Source organism: Durio zibethinus, chromosome 20 (genome assembly GCF_047325235.1).
Source record: "Durio zibethinus cultivar Kanyao isolate XHJ-2024 chromosome 20, ASM4732523v1, whole genome shotgun sequence".
Lineage (NCBI taxonomy): Eukaryota > Viridiplantae > Streptophyta > Magnoliopsida > Malvales > Malvaceae > Durio > Durio zibethinus.
Genome location: NC_143181.1, coordinates 24,135,668 through 24,158,349, shown reverse-complemented (window position 1 = coordinate 24,158,349; position 22,682 = coordinate 24,135,668). Strand labels below are relative to the sequence as shown.

Sequence of the window (22,682 nt, the reverse complement as noted above, 5' to 3'; positions counted from 1 at the left end):
TCATTCATGCACCATACACTACTTTCTTGTAGCTTATGTTTTTGTTTCTTCCACAAAGCACATAGAACCAAAGTAGCTCATGGACTTGAATTGTAGTTTTTTATGGCTCTCTAATGGCTTATTACATGACTTGAATTAATTTCCTACTCAATAGATAATTAATATAATTAGGTGGGTAATTAAATTAATTTGCTAAAAATCAAGCAAAATTATGGCTCTCTAATGGCTTATTACATGACTTGAATTAATTTCCTACTCAATAGTTAATTAATATAATGAGGTGGGTAATTAAATTAATTTGCTAAAAATCAAGCAAAATTAACCAAGTAAATTCACAATTAATCAAATAAGTTAATAATAATTCTATAAAAAAAATAGAATTATCACTTGTGCATGAAGATGGTTAGGTTAATACCCTTAATATCTGCTATTGACCAAGCAAATGCCTTTTTTGCTACTTTAAGACCTCTAATAGTTTATCCTTTTGCTCTTTACTTAAGGTTGTAGAGATGAGGATTGAAAGAATGGATGCATATCTAAAGTGGGACAGTAAGGGCTTAAGCTCCAATATTGGGGGTTCCTTAATAGAAGGTTAAAGACTTTTAGCAGGCGACCCCAACTTGTAGTCTTTTCTTGATTCAGAGCAAAGTGTTTTGAGTTTGGCTTCTTCAAAACTTGCTAGTGCTTTATTCCAATTATCCATCTTTTTGGATGATTTTTTTACTTGATTCATGTTAAAAGTCATCTCTTGATCATGCATTTTCATTGTAAGTTCCCCTTTGTACATATTGATCATGGCCTTTCCAATTCTCAAAAAGCCTAAAATAAATGGTACTGTAGCTTTCTTTTCAATGTCCAAAATTATAAAGTTAGCTAGGAACATCAATTTTCTTACTCACACTAGTAAATTTTTCAATATGCCCTCAAGACGTCTAAGGGACTCATTGGCCAATTGGATAGTTGTCATAGTTGGTTCCAGATTTCTACCACCGATCTTCCTAAAAATAGATAATGGCATTATGTTAACACTTGCACCAACATCACATAAAGCTTTTTCAAAATACTGACTACTAATAGTGCAAGGTATAATGATACTTCTTGGATCTTTGATTTTTAGTGGTATCCCATGTTGTAAGATAGTGCTGTATTCCTAAACTATTGTTATTACTTCATAATCCTCACATCATCTCTTATTGGAAAAAAATCCCTTTTCGAAATTTGACATATTTAGGCATGTGTTTTATTACTTCAATGAATGGAATAGTGACTTATAAGTTTTTAAAGATTTCGACAAAGCTTGCAAATTGCCCATATTCTTTTTTACACTAAAACCTTTATGGGAATAGGATTGTTAGACAGACCAGTTGTGTGGGAACTCTAATTGTGGATGACTCTTCTCTTTTTTTTTTTGTTTACTTCACCATCTATAATGATCTTCTATACTTGTTCTTTGAAAGTAAATTTTTGAGTGACTAGTTGCTTAGGTAAATCTTTTCCTCTTCTCAAGGTTAAGGCAACTATCTCTTCAAATGTTTAATGACTAAGGAGATTTTCAGCTAGTTAGTTGACCTAAAATTCTATGCTCCTAATGGATTCAAGTTGATATTGTAAGGCAGTTTTTTTTTTTGTTCTAAACCATTTGTGAAACCGCCTCTCCAAAGATGAGTGATTTTTCATGAATTGGTTGATGTTAGGCATATTGGACTTTTTCATTCTAAATTGGCATTTGTCTATGGCATGTGGTCCTACATAAATTTCACAAGTTTAAAAGGGGCTTTAAATAGCATAAACAGGGGTGGTTTGGGATGGGATTCCTAGGGCATCTATTTTCTTAGATAGGCTAGCCAACTATGATGTGATTAAGGTGAGAATGCCAAGTTTATACACATTAGCAATCTTTTTGTGTACCTTTCTTTCCAGACCCCTTTGGTAGTTGTTGGTCACCATCTCTTCCATCAATTCATGTTCCACTTCAATGGTTTGACTCATTATGGCTTCTCCAATAGATAAATCAAGTGTAGTTCTCATGGATGGTGTCAATCCATTGTAAAAAACTTGACTTTACAACCATTATAGGAGACCATGATGTGGACACTTATGCAACAATTCTTTAAATCTCTCCCATGCATCATATAGACTTTCACCGTCAAATTTCATTTCATCTTTTTTCAAGAAAGAAATCGAGAGAAATGATAGGCGAATATTGCTCTTCACTAAAATCATACAACTAGACGGATTCTCTCAAGATGAAATGCTTTGTGTTGGTAAGTATATCTTGAGGAATACTCATAAAGCTAATTTCTTCTTTGTGTTGCTTTTGAATTTAAAAAGGATTACATATGAAAACAATTGAATGGATGTAATGCTTATTGACCATCATTTGACTTTCTTTCTCCAAGACACATGTAGCTGATTTGTTTTATTGATAGTGTATTTGCTTTTATTGTTGAAATATTATAATTACTTTTTTAAACTATAAAGATCTTATACAGTTGAAATATTATAATTACATAATGTATTGGTATATACTTTCAAATGTTTAGACATAATTAGCTTTGTATTATTGAAATATTATAATTACATTGACATTATATTTTTTTTAAATTACATAGATCGTGATTGTCATTTTTATGTAAAATTGACAAAGTTCAATTTAAAATCTAAAGTGCAAACAAAGATCACATTTTTAAGAAAAAAATGTCGTCTTTATAAACATTGCATTTTTTTAAATAAAAAATGTTGTTATTGTTAGTTAATATGAAATTGACCGAGTTCAATTTGAAATATCATAAATTGAGATAGGCTACATTTTCAACATAAAAACATCATTTTTAAAGACATAGACTATATTTTTTAACAAAGAAACATTGTCCTTAATACATGAAATTGACAAAGTTGTGATTAACTGTCAAATACTGAGTTTTTGACATAAAAACACTTTCTTTGTTGTCAAAGATTGTGTTTTTAAAGACCAAAACGTCATTTATGTTTATTAAACCTATGCTGATTTTAGACATAAGCCAGATATGAATGACAAAAGTTGCACTTGTATAAATGATAAATTTTGAAATTGTATAAATGAAAAAATTTGAACTTGTATAAATGAAACAATTCGAAGTTCTGTACAATTTATTTGTTGAATTTAAATATACAAATTTACATCAACCAAAAAAAGAGAAAAACTCATTGTGCTTAGTCCTAATTGTATAAATTTAGATATATAGTCACATAATTCATGACGCACTTAATCAAATTCCTTTGGTGTGAATTTTTTCTTTTCAACCCATTAAAAAAATAGAATGAATGTCAAACAATATGCATTTCATAATTGTGTTCCATTTAGAAACATGTATCTATCCATCAAAATTATGCAAACCTTATATGGTATACCGATAAGATCGTTTATAACTATTTCTTTCATGAAACGCATGTCATAATACCCACATTCTTAAGTTCTTGGTTGATGAAGAACTTGCAAATCATTGTTAGGTTGTCTAGATTTTTTCACTAAACCCTAAACAATTAAAAAAAATAAAATAAACAAACTTATTGAAAACATAACCATATTATTTCTTTTCATTATGGATAGTCAATTCCCTGAAACAACACAAAAAAACATAAATAACATTATATTCATAAATAAATCGTAAACATAATAGAAATTATTTAACATAACTAATATGAGTAGCTTTTTATCATATCATTTAGTTCTTGTAATAGTTTTGGGTTACTTTTTTCTGAGTTGAAAAAGTAAACCATATAGGTTGCATATTCAATGACAGCCAACTGCCAATGGCCACTATATAAATAGTATCGATTCCAAAGATACAATGTAACGTTTTTAACAATTATCAAATCCGTACAAAATAATGTAAAGTAAATAACAAAATAAACAATGAATGCATACACAAGATTATAAGGGGCAAGAAAGTATAAAAACTCTCTTTTCATTACACATACCAAAGCAAATGCATGCTCGGGTATAGAACCCACCCACTAGTTATACGACTTGGGTCGATGAATCTATAGGCAATAGTCATCTATCTCTTCTTCACACATTTGTAAAGGAGTTTACAAGATAAATATATATCAATTATAATACCAATATACAGTATATAAAAATGAATATGTATTATTTTTATTTAAATGAATATATAAGCTAACCTCATATACGCCAAGATTTTTGTAATTGATATTTCCAGCATCAAACAAAATCTAACAATCACTTCCTACCCAATCTATGAAGCCAATGGATAATTAAATTTTCCATATTTGATTTTCATATAGATTATCAATCCACCTACTAATTGATATTTCACATAATTGAGAAGTGCAAGCATTCTAGATTCTGTAGGTAGATTTTGGATAATCTCAGTCTAGAAAACCTATTACGTTAAAAATTTAAGTGTATTAATATAAAATCAAATCATAATTACCAAATAATCCAATTAATTAAGTCAGAATGTGTATTACCGGAGAAGAAGATTGGTCAAAAATTTGATCCACAAATTCATTTCCTACATTCTTAGTAAATGAATGACCCATTGTGTTAGGTGCAGTAGTTGTCAATTGTGCCTCTAATTCAACAATTTGTTTGTTTTGCTAAGCTATTATGGAAAAATACTTAGTAGTCTTTGATATGCAAGATTTAGATTTTATTTTAAAATAATTTGTTAGACAAATAAAGCTGCCAACACCCCTTAATTCTGCTAGGTCTATTTTTAGAATCAAAAGCTAAGGTCAGCACATCTACACCATCACCAATTTTAATTTTACCAGTATGCATCTCATAGTTATGTCATCCTTGTCACAACATATAGGTCTAAGAACCTGATTGCTAGACTTACAAAAAAAAAGGGGGGGGGACTAAAAAGCATCATCAATAAAAACCAAAACAGTAAGTCTCTACTAATCTTTTTTAGGGTATGATTGGCCACCCAAAAATTTTTGTCCTTCTAATAAAATGTTTAAAAGATTTAAAGTATATTAAAAGAACATTTTCTATTTTGTGAAAATAAGAAATGGGTCCAGAAGTCGATTCCGTGTGAAAAAAATTAGCACCCCAATAACGACCGTCGAAGATGATATTGATTAATTGTATGCTATCCTTAGATTTTGGTGAAAATGGTCCTATTTTTTATGTGTAGAAATTAATTCCCTTGTTTATTCCAAAAATGAAATCTTTTTCTCTTTTTCGTTTGAAAGCAAATCATTTTTAGTTTTTCTCTTTGTTTTAAAAGCAAAAAAATTTATTTCTGGATCAAGATAAAAATGTCTTAAGTATCAACACATTTTTTTATTCTTTTATATTTAAGTAGAGCTTTAAAAATAATTTTAACTTAGAAATTTTCAAAATTACCCCACAAAACTAAGATAATACCACACGTAAATAATAACTATTGAAAGCCCCTTATATTTAGGCTAGATTCTTAAAAGTCATTTTTATTTGAAACATTATCTTATTTTAAAACAACTTCCTTTGAAAAACCTCATTTAAAAACCTATGCAATGTGCATGAACTTAATAATAATGTATCATGTATGCTTGATATAATATAAATGCATGACAATTAAAGAATGTATATGAAAACAAAATAAAATGCAAATGCAAATGCATAAAAAATGGTACCAATTAATAGCATATTGTCCTTAAACTTTGGTAAAAGTGGTCTTATTCTAATGTTTAAGATTAATTCCTCTTTCTTTTTGTTTTTTACTAAAAAATAAATCTTTTCTTTTGTTTTTTTAAAGAGAAAACAATTTTAAAATGAAAATTTCCTAAGTATCGATATATCTTTTCCACTCTCCTATACTTAGGAAGAGTTTCAAAAATATTTCTAAATTATGGATTTTCTATTTGTCGCACAAAACCAAGATAACACCTCGCCTAAATGATACCCATCAATAGTCCCTTTATATTTAAGCTAGATCTCAAAGGTTATTTTTTACTTAAGATGTTATCTTATTTCAAAACATTTTTCATTGAAAAAACTTTATTTATAAAACCAATGCATGTATGCATGAACATAATTTATGAATACATGAAATAAAATAAAATGTGATGTAAATGCATGAATGGGTTTAAGGGTTGATTTTAGGGTTTGGGGTTGGTTTAGGGTCTAGGTTAATGTTTGGGTTGGTTTAGGGTTTAGGTTGGTTTAGGGTCTAGGTTAGGGTTAAGGCTATGGTTTAGGTTTAGGGTTTGGTTCAGGGTTTAAGGGTTAGTTTAGGGTTTCATGGGTGGTTTGGTGTTTTATGGGTGATTTAGGGTTTCATAGGTAGTTTGGGTCTTATGGGTGGTTTAGGATTTCATGGGTAGTTTAAAGTTTGGAATATGGGGTTTCATGGGAAATACATGTGATAAAAACAAATAATGAAAATGCCATTGGTACAAATGTAAATATTGCTCCATGAAAAGTGCATGACTAAGGAACAAACTAATTACAAATCTAGACATATAAAAACTATATTACAAATTAAATGTGCATGTGAAAGCATGATGTAAATGTATCAAACACTAAAATTTTTAAAACTTTCAAGGCACGTTCCACCATTTTTTTCTTTTTTTGGAATTCATGCAAATAAACACAAATCACCCAAAAGCCTACTAAACTAACACTTTATTGACAGGAAATATTAGTAAAACATATTGAAAACTTGAAGAACAATGCAAGAAGGCAACCAATCAAGGTTGGACCAAACAACATCTAACCCATGAACAAGCTTGGAGATTTTGGCCAAGCATGGGAATGGCTTGGCTAAACCTCCCCAAGGCCTTTCACAACCATGCTTTCATTCCATTCAAACCTACCTATGGTTTTCGTATGATATCTCAGTCAAATCTTACTTTTTTTCACTCAAATTTTTTTCATAATGTTCTAATTCAATTAGCTACAACGTATTAAAAATTTAGACTCAAACTCACACCACAACATTTCATATCAAGTTTAGAAGATTCATCTGGATACAGATGATAGGTGCGGGTCAGATGTGATCAAACAACTTTGGCATGGAACTGCTCTCTCTTTGGCAAGTTGTTTGCTTTTTTTCACTCTAAATCTTTATTTTTGCTTGTTTACTTGTTGATTCTTGGTTGATCCAGTTTATTTCTTTACATTTGAATGTTGTTTGGATCATATTTATATTGCATGCTTTATTTTCTAAATTTTAAATGTTATGTAGTTTTCTAGCTAGTTGAGCTATTCCTTCTTTAAATTGTTGCAAATTTTTTGTTGAATCTTGGAAGAAACTTATTGTTGAATCTTTTTCTAGCTTAGTTTTAGTTCATGTTCCCTATTAGATCTTTATTTTTTTTTGTTCACAAACTAATAGAGTTTTAATACATGTTGTGATCTATTTTGGTTTGATCAAGTGATTTACTGCAATTTTTTTTATGTTTTTGTTCTTTTCTTTGATTTCATATATTGTTCTTTAGTTGATATTTAACATTCCAGCTCACGTTCATCTTCATTTGGATTCAAAACTATGAGTTGAAAGTCAATTTCCAGAAATTGAAGTAGTTTCGATTTTTTATGTTTCTCATTGAATCTCGCAAATTCACCTTAATTTTTTATTTTTAAATTAGGTTTTCTTGCAGTACTTTTATTTTTCTTTCAATGTTTAGTTCATACTTATTCATTTTTACTTGATTTGAATCTGAATTTTTAGTAGTTAAATCTATTTATAGCTTGCATTTTTTTTAGTTTCCGGTTGCTACATTTCTTTGGATTGATTTTTCATTTATCTTTTATTCATGATTTACTTCTCAGATCATATAGAGGCTGTTCATAGGCTATTTAAAATTTGGTTTGCATGTCTAACTTTGATTGCTTGTTACACTTGTTAGCTTTTCTTTCTTGTTCATGCATAAGCAGTTGCATTTCACATTACAAACTTGATTTAGCAGTTTTGGTTTTTATATTCTCACGTCATTCATGTACATGCAATTTTTGTTGACTTTCAACCATGCTATTTCTTATAGTTATCAATTTTTTTTTTTCATTTTAGGATTAGTTATAATTTTTCATTTGCATTTTATTCATTGTTTTTCATGTTTAGAATTTTTTTTTATTTTTATTTGGTTTTAGTTTATTACATGATTTTTTTTAGTAGAATTTTAATTTTTGCATATTAGTTTTTTCTTACTTGTTAATTTTCTTTAGTTGATTTTTCATGCTTATTTTTTTTATTGAACCAACTTTAGAAGGGTATGGAGATAATAGGTACTTAGTCAGGAATGTGTTTAATCAATTCTCGTGGGATAAACATCTAGACTTTTATAGTCTCATTATTACTTGAACAACCTGTGTGCTTGCAGAGTTTTCGCAATCAATATGTCTCTAGTGGAGTTTTCAAGCTATCGTAACATTTAAGGACTAAGGAAGAACTCGAGTGTCGAAGGGCTTAAAAAAGCCTTTTCAATAAAAACAAAACAATGAGTCATCACCAATCTTTTTTATAGTGTGATTGGCCACTCAAAAATTTTGTTCTTTTACTAAAACATTTAAAAATGGGTTTAAAGTTTTATAAAAGAACAATTTGTGGTTTCCAAAATCAAATTTGGGTCTAGGAGTTGATTACATGTGGGGAAAGATTAGCACCCTCAATAATGCCTCTCAAAGATGGTACTAATTAATTACATGTTATTCTTAAACTTTGGTAAAAATAGTCATATTCTAATGTTTAAGATTAATTCCTCTTTTCTTTTTATTCTAAAATCATATCTTCTTTTTCTTAAAGGGAAAACATTTTTAATTTTTTTGAAAATAAAACAATTTATTTTTGGATCAAAACAAAAATTTCCTAAGTATCAATATATCTTTTCCACTTTCCTATACTTAGGCAGAACTTCAAAAATATTTCTTACATAGGGATTTTCAATTTGTCCCACAAAACTCAAATAATACCTAGCCTAAATGATAACCATCGAGAGTTCCCTATAATCAGGCTAGATCTCAAAGGCTATTTTTTACTTAAGATATTACCTTATTTAAAAATATTTTTCATTCAAAAAACTTTATTTATAAAAAAAATGCATGTATGGATGAACATAATAATAATATGAATGCAAAATGATTGAATATGAATGTCAAAGCATAAATAGTTGACAATTTATGAATGCATGTAACAAAATAAAATGTGATGTAAATGCATGAATGGTTAAGGGTTGGTTTTAGGGCTTAAGGTTGGTTTAGGGTCTAGGTTAAGGTCTTAGGTTTGGTTTAGGGTTTGGATTGGTTTATGTTTGGGGTCTAGGTAGGGTTTTGGGGTTTGGTTTAGGGTTTCATGAGTGGTTTAGGGTTTCATGGGTGATTTAGGGTTACATGGGTAGTTTAGGGTTTAGAATTTAGGGTTTGAAATTTGAGGTTTGGAATTTTGGATTTCATGGGAAATGCATGTGATAAAAACAAATAACCAAAATTCTATTGGTAAAAGTGTAAATATTGATGCATGTGACTAAAAATGAAGTTGCCATTGGTGAAAATGTAAATATTAATGCATAAAAAATGCATAACTAAGGAACAAACTAATTACAAATCTAGGCATTTAAAAACTATAATACAAACAAAATGTGCATGTGAAAACATGATGTAAATGGATTAAACACTAAAATTTTTAGAACTTTCAAGACAAGATCCACCATTTTTTTCCTTCGGAATTCATGCAAATAAACATAAAAAGCACCAAAAAGCTTATAAAACTAACATTTATTCATGGGAAATATTAATCAAACATATTTAAAACTCCAAGAACAAAGCAAGAACACAACCAATCAAGGATGGACCAAACAACATCTAGCCATTAACAAGCTTAGAGGTTTTGGCCAAGCATGGGAATAGCTTGGTCAAACCTCCTTAATGCCTCCCACAACCATGCTTTCATTCCATTCAACTCAAACATGTATTAAGCTTCAAAATATTCATCATATAAAGGCATTTTAATCACAAGAGGAATTTTATCGAACATGTAACCAACTAAAATAATGATGAAGCTATAAAAACAAGAACATTAACTAAACACCAAGCAAACATCACAACTAACCAAAATTCTTGCAATTAACAAATAAACTAACAATCTAATCACCATAAACATTATTTAAAAGTAAGAAGATCATCAAAAGGAACCAAAAAAAGGTCTGGCCATGGTGGATCCATGCTTAGCAGAACCTCTAAATGGCTTTAATAGTGAATTTGTTTTTGTTTTCTTTTAATCTCTTATCTCAAAGCAAGCTATGGATTAGTTGATTAAGTTTTTAGGTCAATTTGAAATTAAGAACTCAAGCAACAATGAACATTTTTAAGAAAAAAAAAAAAAAAGGAAAACAATATGAAAAATGATATGAAAATGCCATAAAATGTAAGAAAAGAAACTAGAAATTATACTTCCAAGAAAGCTCTCTAAATTTTTCCTTTTTTTATTTTCTCCCCTATTTTTTTTCATTTCTAGCTCCCTCTTTCTTTTGCAAAACCCTAAATTCCCTCAGCCCTCATGAAGAGAAAATATCTCTCTCTTAATGAATGCAAGCCCTTAGATTAAAAGTTCATCTAATGGTTAAAAATTCTCCTTTCTTTTTATTGCAAGGAGGAGCCACCTCTCACTCTTAGATCCAACCCCTCAAGATCATCCTATGGTTGAGAATGCTTATTGCCAAAGATTAGATTTTTAATATTGTTGGAACTAAATGAAAAGACCATTTTACCCCCATTAGAAAGTTTTTTATTTCTAAGCCATTTTCTTGGAACCAATGCTCCCCTCTTTATTTATGTGATTTTAAAGCACCAAAATCATGAAATAATATGAAATTTATATCTAAAAAATTTCATAAAAATATGACCTTGGGAAGGTTAAATTATGAAATTACCTATAAGGGGTATTTTAATAAGTTCACACCTCTTGAGGTACTACCAAGGATTTTAATGCAGCAAAAAAATCAAATAATTTAAAAGCATGGTTTGAAACATTTCATGAAAAATAGACCTCAAGAAGGTCAAATTACTAAAATACCCTTTACAAAAATACCCATAAAAGGTATTTTAGTAATTTTACACCTTTTGTGGTATGATCAAGGTTTTCAATATTCCAAAAATTATCAAATAATACTAAATAATGATCTTGGGCTTTTCAAGAAATTTTAACCTCTGAAAGGTCAATTTATGATAATATCCTTAAGAGTGTATTGATAATTACACACCTCCCAAAGTATGATCAAGGTTTTTAATGCACCAAAAATCATTAAAGACTATTTAATTATGATTTGAAAGTTTTCACAAAAATCTAACTTCAAGAAGGTCAAATTACAAAAATACCTTTAAGGGCATTTTGGTGATTTTAGCCTTCCCAAAGTGTAGTCAAGTTTTTTAATGCCTTAGAATCATGAATTTCAATTCCAAGCCATATTGATTCTAAATGGTTATGAATTTTAAAAATTAACTTGAATTCAAATAGGTTTGAATAGTTTTGACCAAGTTTAACTTTTTATTACCAGGTTTGACCATGTTTGATCTTGGGACATTTAGGTTATTTGGTCCCAATTTTAATTTTAAAAACTTATCAAAATTAAAGAAATTTTAGATTTGGTTTTGGTCAGGTTTTAAAAGCTTCATGAATAATTGCTATTTTTTGTATAACCTACAAGTACTTGATCAAGTAATAATAATGGAAGTATTCCAATATCGTCTCCCAAGAGATTATAGATTGTAATATTGGGTGGTTTTTCAAATACCAATTGTGAGATCTTAGAATCCTATATCTAAACAAATGAAAGATTAGGGGTTAATTGCAAAATAAAGTAAAAAAAAGATTGAAAAGTAGTGCAGGCTTGAATCTTGACTTCACCAATTGTAACTTGGGAAGTAAAAGAATATAGCCACAAACTAGATCTAAAATAATAAGAATTGAAAACTTAGAAACAAGAGAGAGTGATTGCCAAATGCTTATAAAGGTCTTGAAACAAAGATTGCATTAAAAGAAAACTTGTAGATCATCCAAAAGACTAATGGCTGAAACTAGTAAAAAGTCAAAGAAAATGGAAATCAAATTTGTAAAATAAAGAAAATGTTTTGCCAAAAAATGAGAATGTAAAAACAAGATTTAAAACTAAAACAATGAAAAAAAAAGATCTTGGAAAAATGCTTTTTTGGTTGAAATTAAAGAACTTTAAAGAACAAAGTTTTGTTATTGGCAAATTTGTCACATAAGCCAATAGCTAAACTAAAGAAAGAAAAAAACAAAAGAACTAAGAACTAAAAAGGAGAAGAAAAGTGAGGAATAGGATGATGGAATAGGGTGAATGACCTCCCTATTTAAAGTGAAAGATTCGACCAAAGGGGATAGAATTGCAAAACTTTAATTTAAATTCAAATACTTAGTGATAAAGCTCATCTTCATCTTCTTATGAGACATAGGCAAATAAGACTCTTTTTTCTTGAGAGTGCTTGGCTGAATAGGGTGTCTAGGATGTAATCTTGGCTTTTGATCAATGTGTGATGAAATTTTGGATAAACCTTCTCCTGGACTTGGCTAAGATGATTTTTAAAAGCAAAGATTTGAATTTCATCCAACTCTTGAAGAGATAAAGTCATTCTCCAAGCAAAACTCTTCAAAATTAAGCCAAAATGTCATGATCCCTTTGAAACTTTCCTTGGCTAAATGTATCTAGTCTCTATATTGGTGAAAATTGAATAAAGTCTTTCTTTAATAGGATCTTGGCCGAATAGGATAAGGATTGTAGAGTTATTGAGCTTGCAAACTAAACTTCATTTTTTCACGGCTGAATGGATAGAGTTTTTCTTGGATGAAAACACCTTTGACTGATCATACAAGAGTCTATGATGGCTTGAAATTCTTTAAATGTCACATGTGTTCTTAATCTCCTTTTGGAAGTGAGCTAGCTAAATGCATGTAGAGTCATTATGCACCTTCATGGCTAAGTAAAAGAATCATTCTTAAAGTAAATCTTTTTGGCTTAATACAAGAGAGAGTCTATTTGGAAGGAAAACTATTCTTTTGTTGCATGGTTGAAGGGATTGTATCAATGAGGTTTAGCCTACCCTTAATCTTAGATGGCTGAATATGCCTTTGCATGCATGGCTAAGTAAATGAATCACTCTTGAAGTAAATCTCTTTAGTCGAATACAAGGAAGAGTCTATTTGCAAGTAAAACTTTTTTTTGTTGCATGGTTGAAGGGATTGTATCAACGAGGCTCGGCCCATCTTTAATCTTGCATGGCTGAATATGCCTTTGCATGCATGGATTGCATGCTTTCTTCATCCATAAACTTGAAACCCTAAAAATCACAAAATAGGCATTAAGGCACCAAAAATTAACAAAATTTTAAATTTTTGCAGCCATTTTCACATGTAAAAATACTATATTTTTAGGTGCAATCAACGAATGGCTAGATTTTGCTTGGACAAAATTAGGTGTCTAAAATTTAGGGTGTCAGTTTTAAGTTTAGAGTTAGGGTTTTAGTTTAGGGTCTAGGGTCTAGGGTTATGGTTTTAGTTTAAGGTCTAAGTTTTAGGGCTTTATGTTTAGGGTTTTGGATTAAGGTTTAGGTCTTGGGTTAGGGTTTAGGTTTTGGGTTTTGGGTTTTAGGTTTAAGGTTTAGGTTTAGGGTTTGGGTTAGGGTTTAAGGTTTAGGACTTTGGTTTAGGGTTTAGGTTTTGGGCTTAAGGATGCATGTAATAAAATTACTGAAATACCATTAATAAAAATGTAAACATGGATGTGCGTAACAAAATTACAAAAATGCTATTGACAAAAATGCAAACTTTGATGTATGAGAGTAATGTGACAAAAATTACCAAAATAGCATTAATAAAAATGCAAGCTTTAATGCACGGATCATGTATAAAATCAAACATATTACAAACTTAGGCATAGTTACAAATATATTACAAACTAAACATGAATGAAAAAATACGGCAAAAATAAAACAAACATCGAGAATTTTAGAAATTTTTAACGACATGTTCTACCTTTTGTTTTTTTTTGGAATTAAAACACATATAAACAACATAAACTCACCAAAAAGTCTACTAATCTAACAATTTTGTATTCATTGGAAATTTAATCAAACATAGAAAACTTGAAGAACAAAACAATGAAACATGCAAACAAGCAAGAAATAAACAATATTTAGCCACCATTCAAGGAAGGGAGGTTTGGCCAAAGCATGGGGAGCTTGGTCAAATGCTCTCATGGTTTCCATAATTCTTCCAAACATCATATTTAGTTAAATCATACATCAAATATTAATTGAATTATAACATAAAAGCACTTATATCATGAATGGAACTGTATCAAACATGTTATAAACTAATTAATGAGGAAACCATGAGGGCACAAACACTAGTCAAACACTACTTACAACTTACCAAAACAAACTACTAACTTAGATTAAATATATAGAATAACACTTCAATCATTCATAACCATTATTTGAAGTAACGAAAACAACTAAGGAAGACCTAGATGAAGTTTGGCCATGGTGGAGCAATGCTTGGCCAAACCTCCAATGGCTTTGTAATAATGGTGATTTTTTTTTTTTTTGCTTGATTCCTTTTGTTTCAAACCAAACTATTGTTTAGTTTGATGAAAACTTGAATTAAGCTAGGATTTAAAAATGAACAACTATGGATTTTCTTATGAAAATAGAAAAATTTAAAGAAAAACACTATAAAATTTGATGAAAAATGGTATGAAATGATATGAAATGCAATAAAGAAAACTAATAGAGATTATACCTTTAAAAGCCTTTCCAATTTTTCTCTATTTTTTTTTCTTTTCTTTTTACTCCTTTCACATCCAATACCCATCTACCTCATCTTCCCTTCTTCAGCCTTAAATGATGAATAAATATCCCGTGCAAAGTGCATGCAAGCCCTTAGATGCATTTCTCATCTAACGGCCATCATTTTTTTTTTATTTTGCAAAGAATCACCTTTCACCATTAGATTTAGCCCTTTAAGATCATCCCACAACTCAAAATGTTCATGGCCAAATATTTCATTTTTAATACTGAAACCATGTGAAAAGATCATTTTACCCTTTATTAGAAAATTTTTACCTTTTATGCAATTTTCTTAGAGAACCATGATCTCTTTTTTTTTTATTGTTATGATTTTAAAGCACCAAAAATCCTAAAATAATATGAAATTATGATCTATATATTTTTGTGAAAAACCAACCTTAGAAAGGTCAAATTACAAAATTACCCCTAAAAGGCATTTTAGTAATTTCACTTCATTCTGAGGTACAATTAAGGTTTTCAATGCACCAAAATCATCAAACAATATAAAACCATGATCTGGAATGTTTTGCAAAAAGCCAACCTAAAAAAGGTCAAATTATAAAAATATCTCTCAATGGCATTTTAGTAAATTCAAACCTTCCAATGTGTGATCAAAGGTTTTAATGCATTAAAAATTATGAAATAATATATAACCTTGATCTAAAGCATTTCATGATAAACCAACTTCGAAAATATCAAATTATGAAATGCCCTTAAAGGTATTTTGATAATTTCACACCTCCTAAGATGCAATTAAGGTTTTAAATATATCATAAATCATGAAATATTATAACAATATAATCTAGAAGTTTTCACAAAAATCTAACTCTAAGAAAGTCAAATTAGAAAAATTACTCATAAAGGGTGTTTTGGTAATTTTACTCTTCCCAAAGTGCAATCAAGGCTTTTATTGCATTAAAACCACTAATTTCAAGTCTATGCCTTGTTAATCCCATTTGGTTATGGATTTTAAAAGATTAACCCAAGTTCCATCAAGTTTAATTGATTTTGACCAATTTTGATCATGTTTGACTTTGTACGACTAACTTTAACCCTAGGTCCTAAATTTGATTTTAAAAACTTGTCATAATTAAAGAAATGTTATATTTAAACTGGATTGAATTTTAAAAGTCTTACAACTGGTTGAAATCTACAAAAACAAAATTAGATGTCTACAATCCTAAAACACAAAATGCTTATGTAACTAAATATGATTTGTTAACATGCATAAATGTGGAAGTAGCAAACGAGATATATATAAACTTACCATCTTCTTAGCCATTTCTTTAGCTCTTCATCAGTATATCTCTAGTTTTTTATGCATGTGCTTTTTTTGAAACACCTCATCTTGATATTTTAATACTTGATCCGGATGTTTCCTAAAACCATATGGAAATATAAGTTTGCAATTTTAATGTAAATGAATTTCAAATTCTTAAAACTAAGTGTACAATACATAATAATAAAAAAAAAAAAACTTACAAATTCAAGCTTCACATTTGCATACCCTTTTCTTGATGCTTGATGGTTATACTTTTTTAGGCCTTCATTTTTTTTGTTGGGATTCTTTTATGTTTTGCAACAAACAATTTCAAAAACACATGAAACAAATAATTTTAATAACATATGAAACAAACATCCACCTTCGATAATTTTCTATAAAAAAAATATTGTTATGCATACACTGAATTCATCTCTGATAGCCAACTTGAAACAAGTTTCATCCACTTTCCATCACTAATTACATCTAAATATGTGGCTGAGGGGTGAGTCAAAAGTTCAAAATTATCAGCACTAAGTAATTTATATTTATGAGTAAACTTACCTTTAAAGTCTTTGAATTTCGGCTCAGATCGAAATACAACCTTCTTATATTCAACTGGTACGTCAAAGTATTCTTGTAATGAATAAATTAATACATTTAAACAAGGTAGTGTAATTACATTCCATAAGCAATAAACATTTATCATAAGGATCTTTTATTCGAATGACTCAATTGCTAGACTTGATGAAAAGTTTCAAAGTTGCCACTAATATTTTTTTGTAAGGGTGTAATTGGTCACCCAAAATATCATTTTTTAATAAAAATATCAAAATTAATTAAGATTTACTAAAAGATGTTTTGGTTTATGAAATCAGGGTTGGGTCTAGGAGTACAATTATGAGTACCATAACATTCGAAGAACAGTACCAATTAAGTATGTGTTATTCTTTAATTTTGATGATATAATCTTATTTATTTTAAAATTAATTCCTAAAATTTATTTTTAAAAAAAATTTATTGTGAATTATTATTATTTTCACATTCTATAAATTCTCCAATGTTTTGGCGGAATCTATAGAAAATTTCTTCATTCAGAAAATTTTTAAGAAAATTGACCATTCATAAAATTTTTGAACTTTTTTCATAAGATGTTTTATTTATTTATTTATTTATTAAAACTGATTTTAGGATTATCCCAACTCTTTGGTAAAATCCAAAAATTATTTTTGTAACTGATTTTTAATATTTTCCCGACTCTTTAGTGAAATTCTTAAAAATCATTTCTCCTAGTAACAATTAAGAAAAATAAGACTCTGCCAATTTTTCTTAAAACTCTTACTCAAGAGATTTAATTAAACATTTTGTTTTTATTCATTATTTTTATTTACTATTTTCATAATTTTTCTTATTATTTAAATAATTCCTTATTTAGTGATAATAAATTTTAATTTTTTTATTATCCCAACTTTTTGGTGAAATCAAAAATATAAATTTTTTGGTAATAATTAAGATATTCATCTAAAAAGACATTTTATTATTTATTATTTAAATAAATCTTTATTCTAGTAAATATAATTTTTAGATTATCACAATTCTTTGGTGAAATCTAAAAAATATTTTTACTTCCAATAATTAGAGAAAGCCAAACTCTTTCAGTTTTCTTTAAAAATTAAATTTAAACAATTAACTTAAACAATTCATTAGTTTTTTTTTATTTTTTGCAAATTTTATTTCTTAAATTATTCCAAAACTTTGGTGAAATTTAATCAACATTTTGCTTGTAACAAATTTCAATTTTCCTTAATAATTATTTTTTAAAGATTTATGCATTCTTAAATTTTACCAAGCCTACATTTTATTTTAATTCTATTTTTATTTTTTTACTTATTTCTAAAAGAATGAATACTAATAATAACATAAAACAATAATACTAATAACGATAATACAATAAAAAATCAACACAAAATAAGTAAAATCAAAAACCAAAATAGAAAATTAAAAGAAAAAGAAAAGGCAAAACTTACCAAACAGGTTAGGTCCGGCGCAAGTCCATGCTCAAATTCTAGCATGGATCTAGCACGGGTCAAATGCCTCAAAATAGCATCGTTTTGGTAGCCTATAAAAGGCCAAAATAAATTTTTTTTTAATTTTCCTTTATCCTCTCTTTCTCTAAACTCTAGAGCTTCTCTTTCTAAAAAAGTTTTTTCCTTTCATTGGCCATCATTATTTTCTAGATTCTAGTCAATTGCTGCCCTGTCATGGCTAGGATCTTCAATTAGTGTTGAAAATTTTAACAGTTTCCCAGAAACTGACCAAATTTCTAGTTTTTGGTGGCTAAAAATTTCAAAATTTTCTAGATTCTAACTACCCAAAAAATTTTAAAAATTTTCTAAGAAAATCCAAGATTGCTCTTTTTTGTCTCCCAAACACTTTTTTCAAACTAGGTTTTTTTCTTAAATTCTAAACCCCTTAATCGAAACTTTTACTCTTAGTTAAAATTTTTGTTTCTGCAAAAAAAAATTTATTAATGGTTCCTCCTATAAGGATGTGATGGCTTTTCATGTTCTTTTTTAGCACTTATGTGTGTGTGTGTTTTTTTTTTTTAGATTTTTTTTATTTTGGTATAATGGGTTTTAGGTGGGTTAATGTTGTTGGTGGTGCTGGGTTACTTGTGCAAGGCTAGTTTAGTGTTGTTGGGGGTTGGTACGGGTGCTGGGTGAAGTGTCCAAGGCAAGGACTATGAATGAGGGGTGTGTTTAGGACTAGTGTTGATTAGTGCTAAGGATAAGGGATTGTGTTGGTGCTAGTTGATACTGGGTGGAGTAAGAGCATTATGTGTATTTGGGCTGGTGCACGACTGTGTCGAGGCTAAGGTTCTATTTTTCTCCTTTTTTTATGAATTGCAAGCTCAATTTATAAAGCTTTTATAAGCATTCAAATCCCATGTTTTAAGGGATTGTGAAAGACATTTGGGGCTGACACTGGTGACTTTGGTTGCTGGATTTGGTGTTGAAAAAATTAGGCAATGCAGAGGGACTTTCAGTGCATTGAATGCACATAAACTTTACGGGGTAAAAAAAAACTTTTTGGTAGCTTAATTTCAACTGCTAGAGTTGAAACAATTTTTGACTTTTTTTAAGATTAATCAGTAAAATAATAATAATAATAATAATAATAATAATTTAAAATGATTTAGTATAAAATAATCAGATAAATTCAAGTGGAACCGAGAATCAGTTTGGATTACCTAAAACGACAGTGACAGAAATGATGGCAATGATAGGGAAAATAGCAGCAATGAATGTTATAACGACAGTGGCAATGACTATGATTCCATGAAGTAGGGTTTAGGGCTTAAAAATATCGAGAGATGCAAGAGACTAGCAATCTAATTTAGAGAAGAAAAGGTTTATAAAGAAACCTTAAACACAATGTTTATCATTTCATAAATATAGTGCCTATAAAATCAATTTTTTTTAATTTTTTTCACATGTCAAACACTACATTTTTAATGACAAAAATGTCATCTTGTACATAGACTACATTTGTATGTGTCAAAATGTCTTACCTGTTTAGTTGTCAAAGACTACATTTTCTCCCCCATAAACATCGTCATTGATCAAAAGACTACGTTTATGAAATAGAAACTTAGTGCTTATATGCTTTTTTATAAACCAAAACATAGTAGTTGGTTGTGATTAAATATTGTGTTTATTGTCATAGAAACATAATGTTTATTACTAACACTATGTTTATATAACAAAAATGTAATGGTTGGTGTGTTTATTGTCATAAAAACATAGTGTTTGTTACGAACACTATGTTTATATAACAGAAATGTAGTGGTTGGTTCAATGATTTTTTTTTTCTCAAAGACTGCATCTATATTTAAATAAATGTTGTCTTTGAACTTCATTATATATATTTTTTATTCATAATATACAACCTTATTTTAAATATAATAAAAATGAAAACTTTTTTTTATTTTTGTTGTCACAGGTTTAATTTTAATAACATCAATTAACAATTTAAATGTTTGTTACATATTATTTACATGTAATGAAAGATATTATAGTAAAAAATATTTATTACGTAATATGATATTTCGTGAATCAAATATAGAAATCTAATTTTCTTATGATAGGAAGAATTACCCTTTACCAAAAAATTTACAATTCTTAGGAAATCACTTTTTCTCTCAAAATTTAAAATTTCATGAATTAAATGCTTTCTTAGAATATTTTTAACCTTTATCTTTTTTTTTAATTCATAAAAAAAATATTTTTTTAAATCAAATATAGCCTATAAATAAAAAAAATTAATATATCGTATTAAAGATATGTTGGATTGCCCTAACAAAACCAATTTTTTAGGTTGATTTATTTAATTTTTATCCTTTTATTGATACGCGTCAATCATATAATCTTCCAAAATAAACAGTAACTTATTAATTTTTATATTATGTTAGAGATTTGAAAGAAAAAAAAATGTATGTATGAAATGAAAGCTAAGAAAAGGATTACTAATGGGCTTTGTAAGTGTGTTTTGTGAAACAAATGGTAATTCAACTTGCAGGCGTTAGCATAGTAAAGATAAAATCATATGATTAAGTTGGCCTGGCTGCCCGCTTGGGTATGCTTTAAATGAACCGCTAATAGTAATGCCCCACGTGAATCAGAGGTTCGTTGACGTGTGGCTCTGCCTCGGCCATGACACGCTCCTTCCTTGCCTTTTTATTTGGAATATTCGCAGAAAGCTCTCAAAATGCTCTTTCCTCTTTTACCCTTCCTGCTCTTTCATTTCTCTCTCTATTGTTTCTTTCTCAATTTTTCTTTCTTGAACCAAAAAAAAAAAAAAAAAACACTAAGCGAGCATGGCGTCCTTTGAGCAAGCACCTCCTGGTGACGCAAAGGCTGGAGAGAAGATTTTTAAGACCAAGTGTGCCCAGTGCCACACCGTCGACAAAGGTGCCGGTCACAAGCAAGGTACCCTTCCTCTTTTCTTTTCTTTTGTTTAATTTTAGATGCTTTATTATTTCTAAGGATTCCAATTCTTTTATATCTAATCTATTCATATAATTGATAATTTGGAAGGATCCCAACTCTCATAGATCTAATCCAAATAACTTGACTTGAAGTGTTTTATTTTTATTCGATGTTTGAGATTTTGTGTGGAATATGATGGATGGGATGTTTTTGGTTTGTTTTGTTTGTCAGGACCCAATCTAAACGGTCTGTTTGGAAGGCAATCGGGTACAACTCCAGGCTACTCATACTCCGCTGCTAACAAGAACATGGCTGTAATTTGGGAGGAGAAAACTTTGTATGATTACCTGCTCAATCCCAAGAAGGTACTTAAACTTAAAAATCCTTTTTTTTTTTGTTTATTTTGTAATACTGCATCCCAATATCATATATCTTTACTTTAAAATCCTTTGTTTTTTCTTTATTTTGTAATATTACATCCCAATATCATATATCTTTCCTCAGTTTTGTCGCTAACAATATGTTTTCTGATACTTCTTTGCTTGTCAATCTATGTGGGTATGTAAATACTAATTTATTATTGCCAATGCCCTTCGTGTTTATTGTTTGGAATGTGATTTGTTGTATGCATCCTGGTATTGACAACCGAAGCTTAATCTTTGGTAACTGGGTTTTCCCCTGTTTTTTTATGGTTGGAAGGTGGGTTGAGTGTAACAATAGCATAGTTTGAACTGTGAGGACATGTCGGAAATTGTGTGCTGTCATTCACTGGTGTTGTTACTCATTAACAAATACTACCTTTTCTGAATTCTATAATTTGTGCTTTCTTTAGAGACTGTATTTTAATGTTAGATTCAAAGGTATTCAACTCATTTTGTCGTGCCTGTTTGTTGACAAATAAAAATTTTGTTTTTGTGGTTTCAGATTTGGCTGCAGTTATTATTACCTTTTCTGCTGTTATAATTTGTCCTTGTTCATTCTTGCTAAAAGTATTGCTCACCTGGATAAAATTTTTGTGCAGTACATTCCTGGAACAAAAATGGTTTTCCCTGGATTGAAGAAGCCACAGGAACGTGCTGACCTCATCGCATATTTGAAGGAATCTACGGCACCCTGAATGGGCTTCAAACACTTTTGGTTTATCTATTCCATCTTGTAGTCAATTTGGAGATTGTTTCTCACACAAGGATGTAATAAATTAGACCTTCTAGGTCAGCCAAGCCTTGCTCTTTTACAATGAGCATTCTTGGTAATTGTTTCTTTGAGAAGAGGTTGCCATTGCCGGCAGTGTAAGGTTTGTTCAATTAGATTGTCATTATACTTCATGAATATCTGGTGAATTACCGGTATGCAAATGATAATTTTTTTCAGACTTTAAACCAGAACACGGCTTCTCATTCTGTGTTTTATTTGGTGGAATATTTAAATTTAGTGGTATATACTAGGTGGTTTATGTGGGGTTGTCATGTGTGTGCGTGCTTGTCTGTGTTTGGGTGCAATTTTGGTTGGTGTTGAGTTGTGTTGTTCATTGTCAAACAGGGTTTCCCATATTCATGGAAGAATGGAAGGAATAACTCTTCTTTTTTTTTTAAGAGGGGGGAGGAGGGTTTGTATGGAAGGAATTGCTGTGAGAATATGT

General features: G+C 29.3%; 1 protein-coding gene and 1 pseudogene across 1 annotated transcript; both read left to right on the top strand.

Moving 5' to 3' along the window:
• Positions 1 to 2,077: 2,077 nt before the first annotated feature.
• LOC149513196 (small nucleolar RNA R71) lies at positions 2,078 to 2,204 on the top strand (annotated as a pseudogene).
• Positions 2,205 to 20,830: 18,626 nt separating this feature from the next.
• LOC111315801 (cytochrome c-like) lies at positions 20,831 to 22,428 on the top strand. The gene is made up of 3 exons (XM_022917818.2): positions 20,831 to 21,043; positions 21,275 to 21,408; positions 22,065 to 22,428. The coding sequence occupies exons 1-3, from the start codon at positions 20,932 to 20,934 to the stop codon at positions 22,158 to 22,160; spliced, it is 342 nt and encodes a 113-aa protein (XP_022773553.1). The 5' UTR covers positions 20,831 to 20,931; the 3' UTR covers positions 22,161 to 22,428.
• The last annotated feature ends 254 nt before the right edge of the window (positions 22,429 to 22,682 follow it).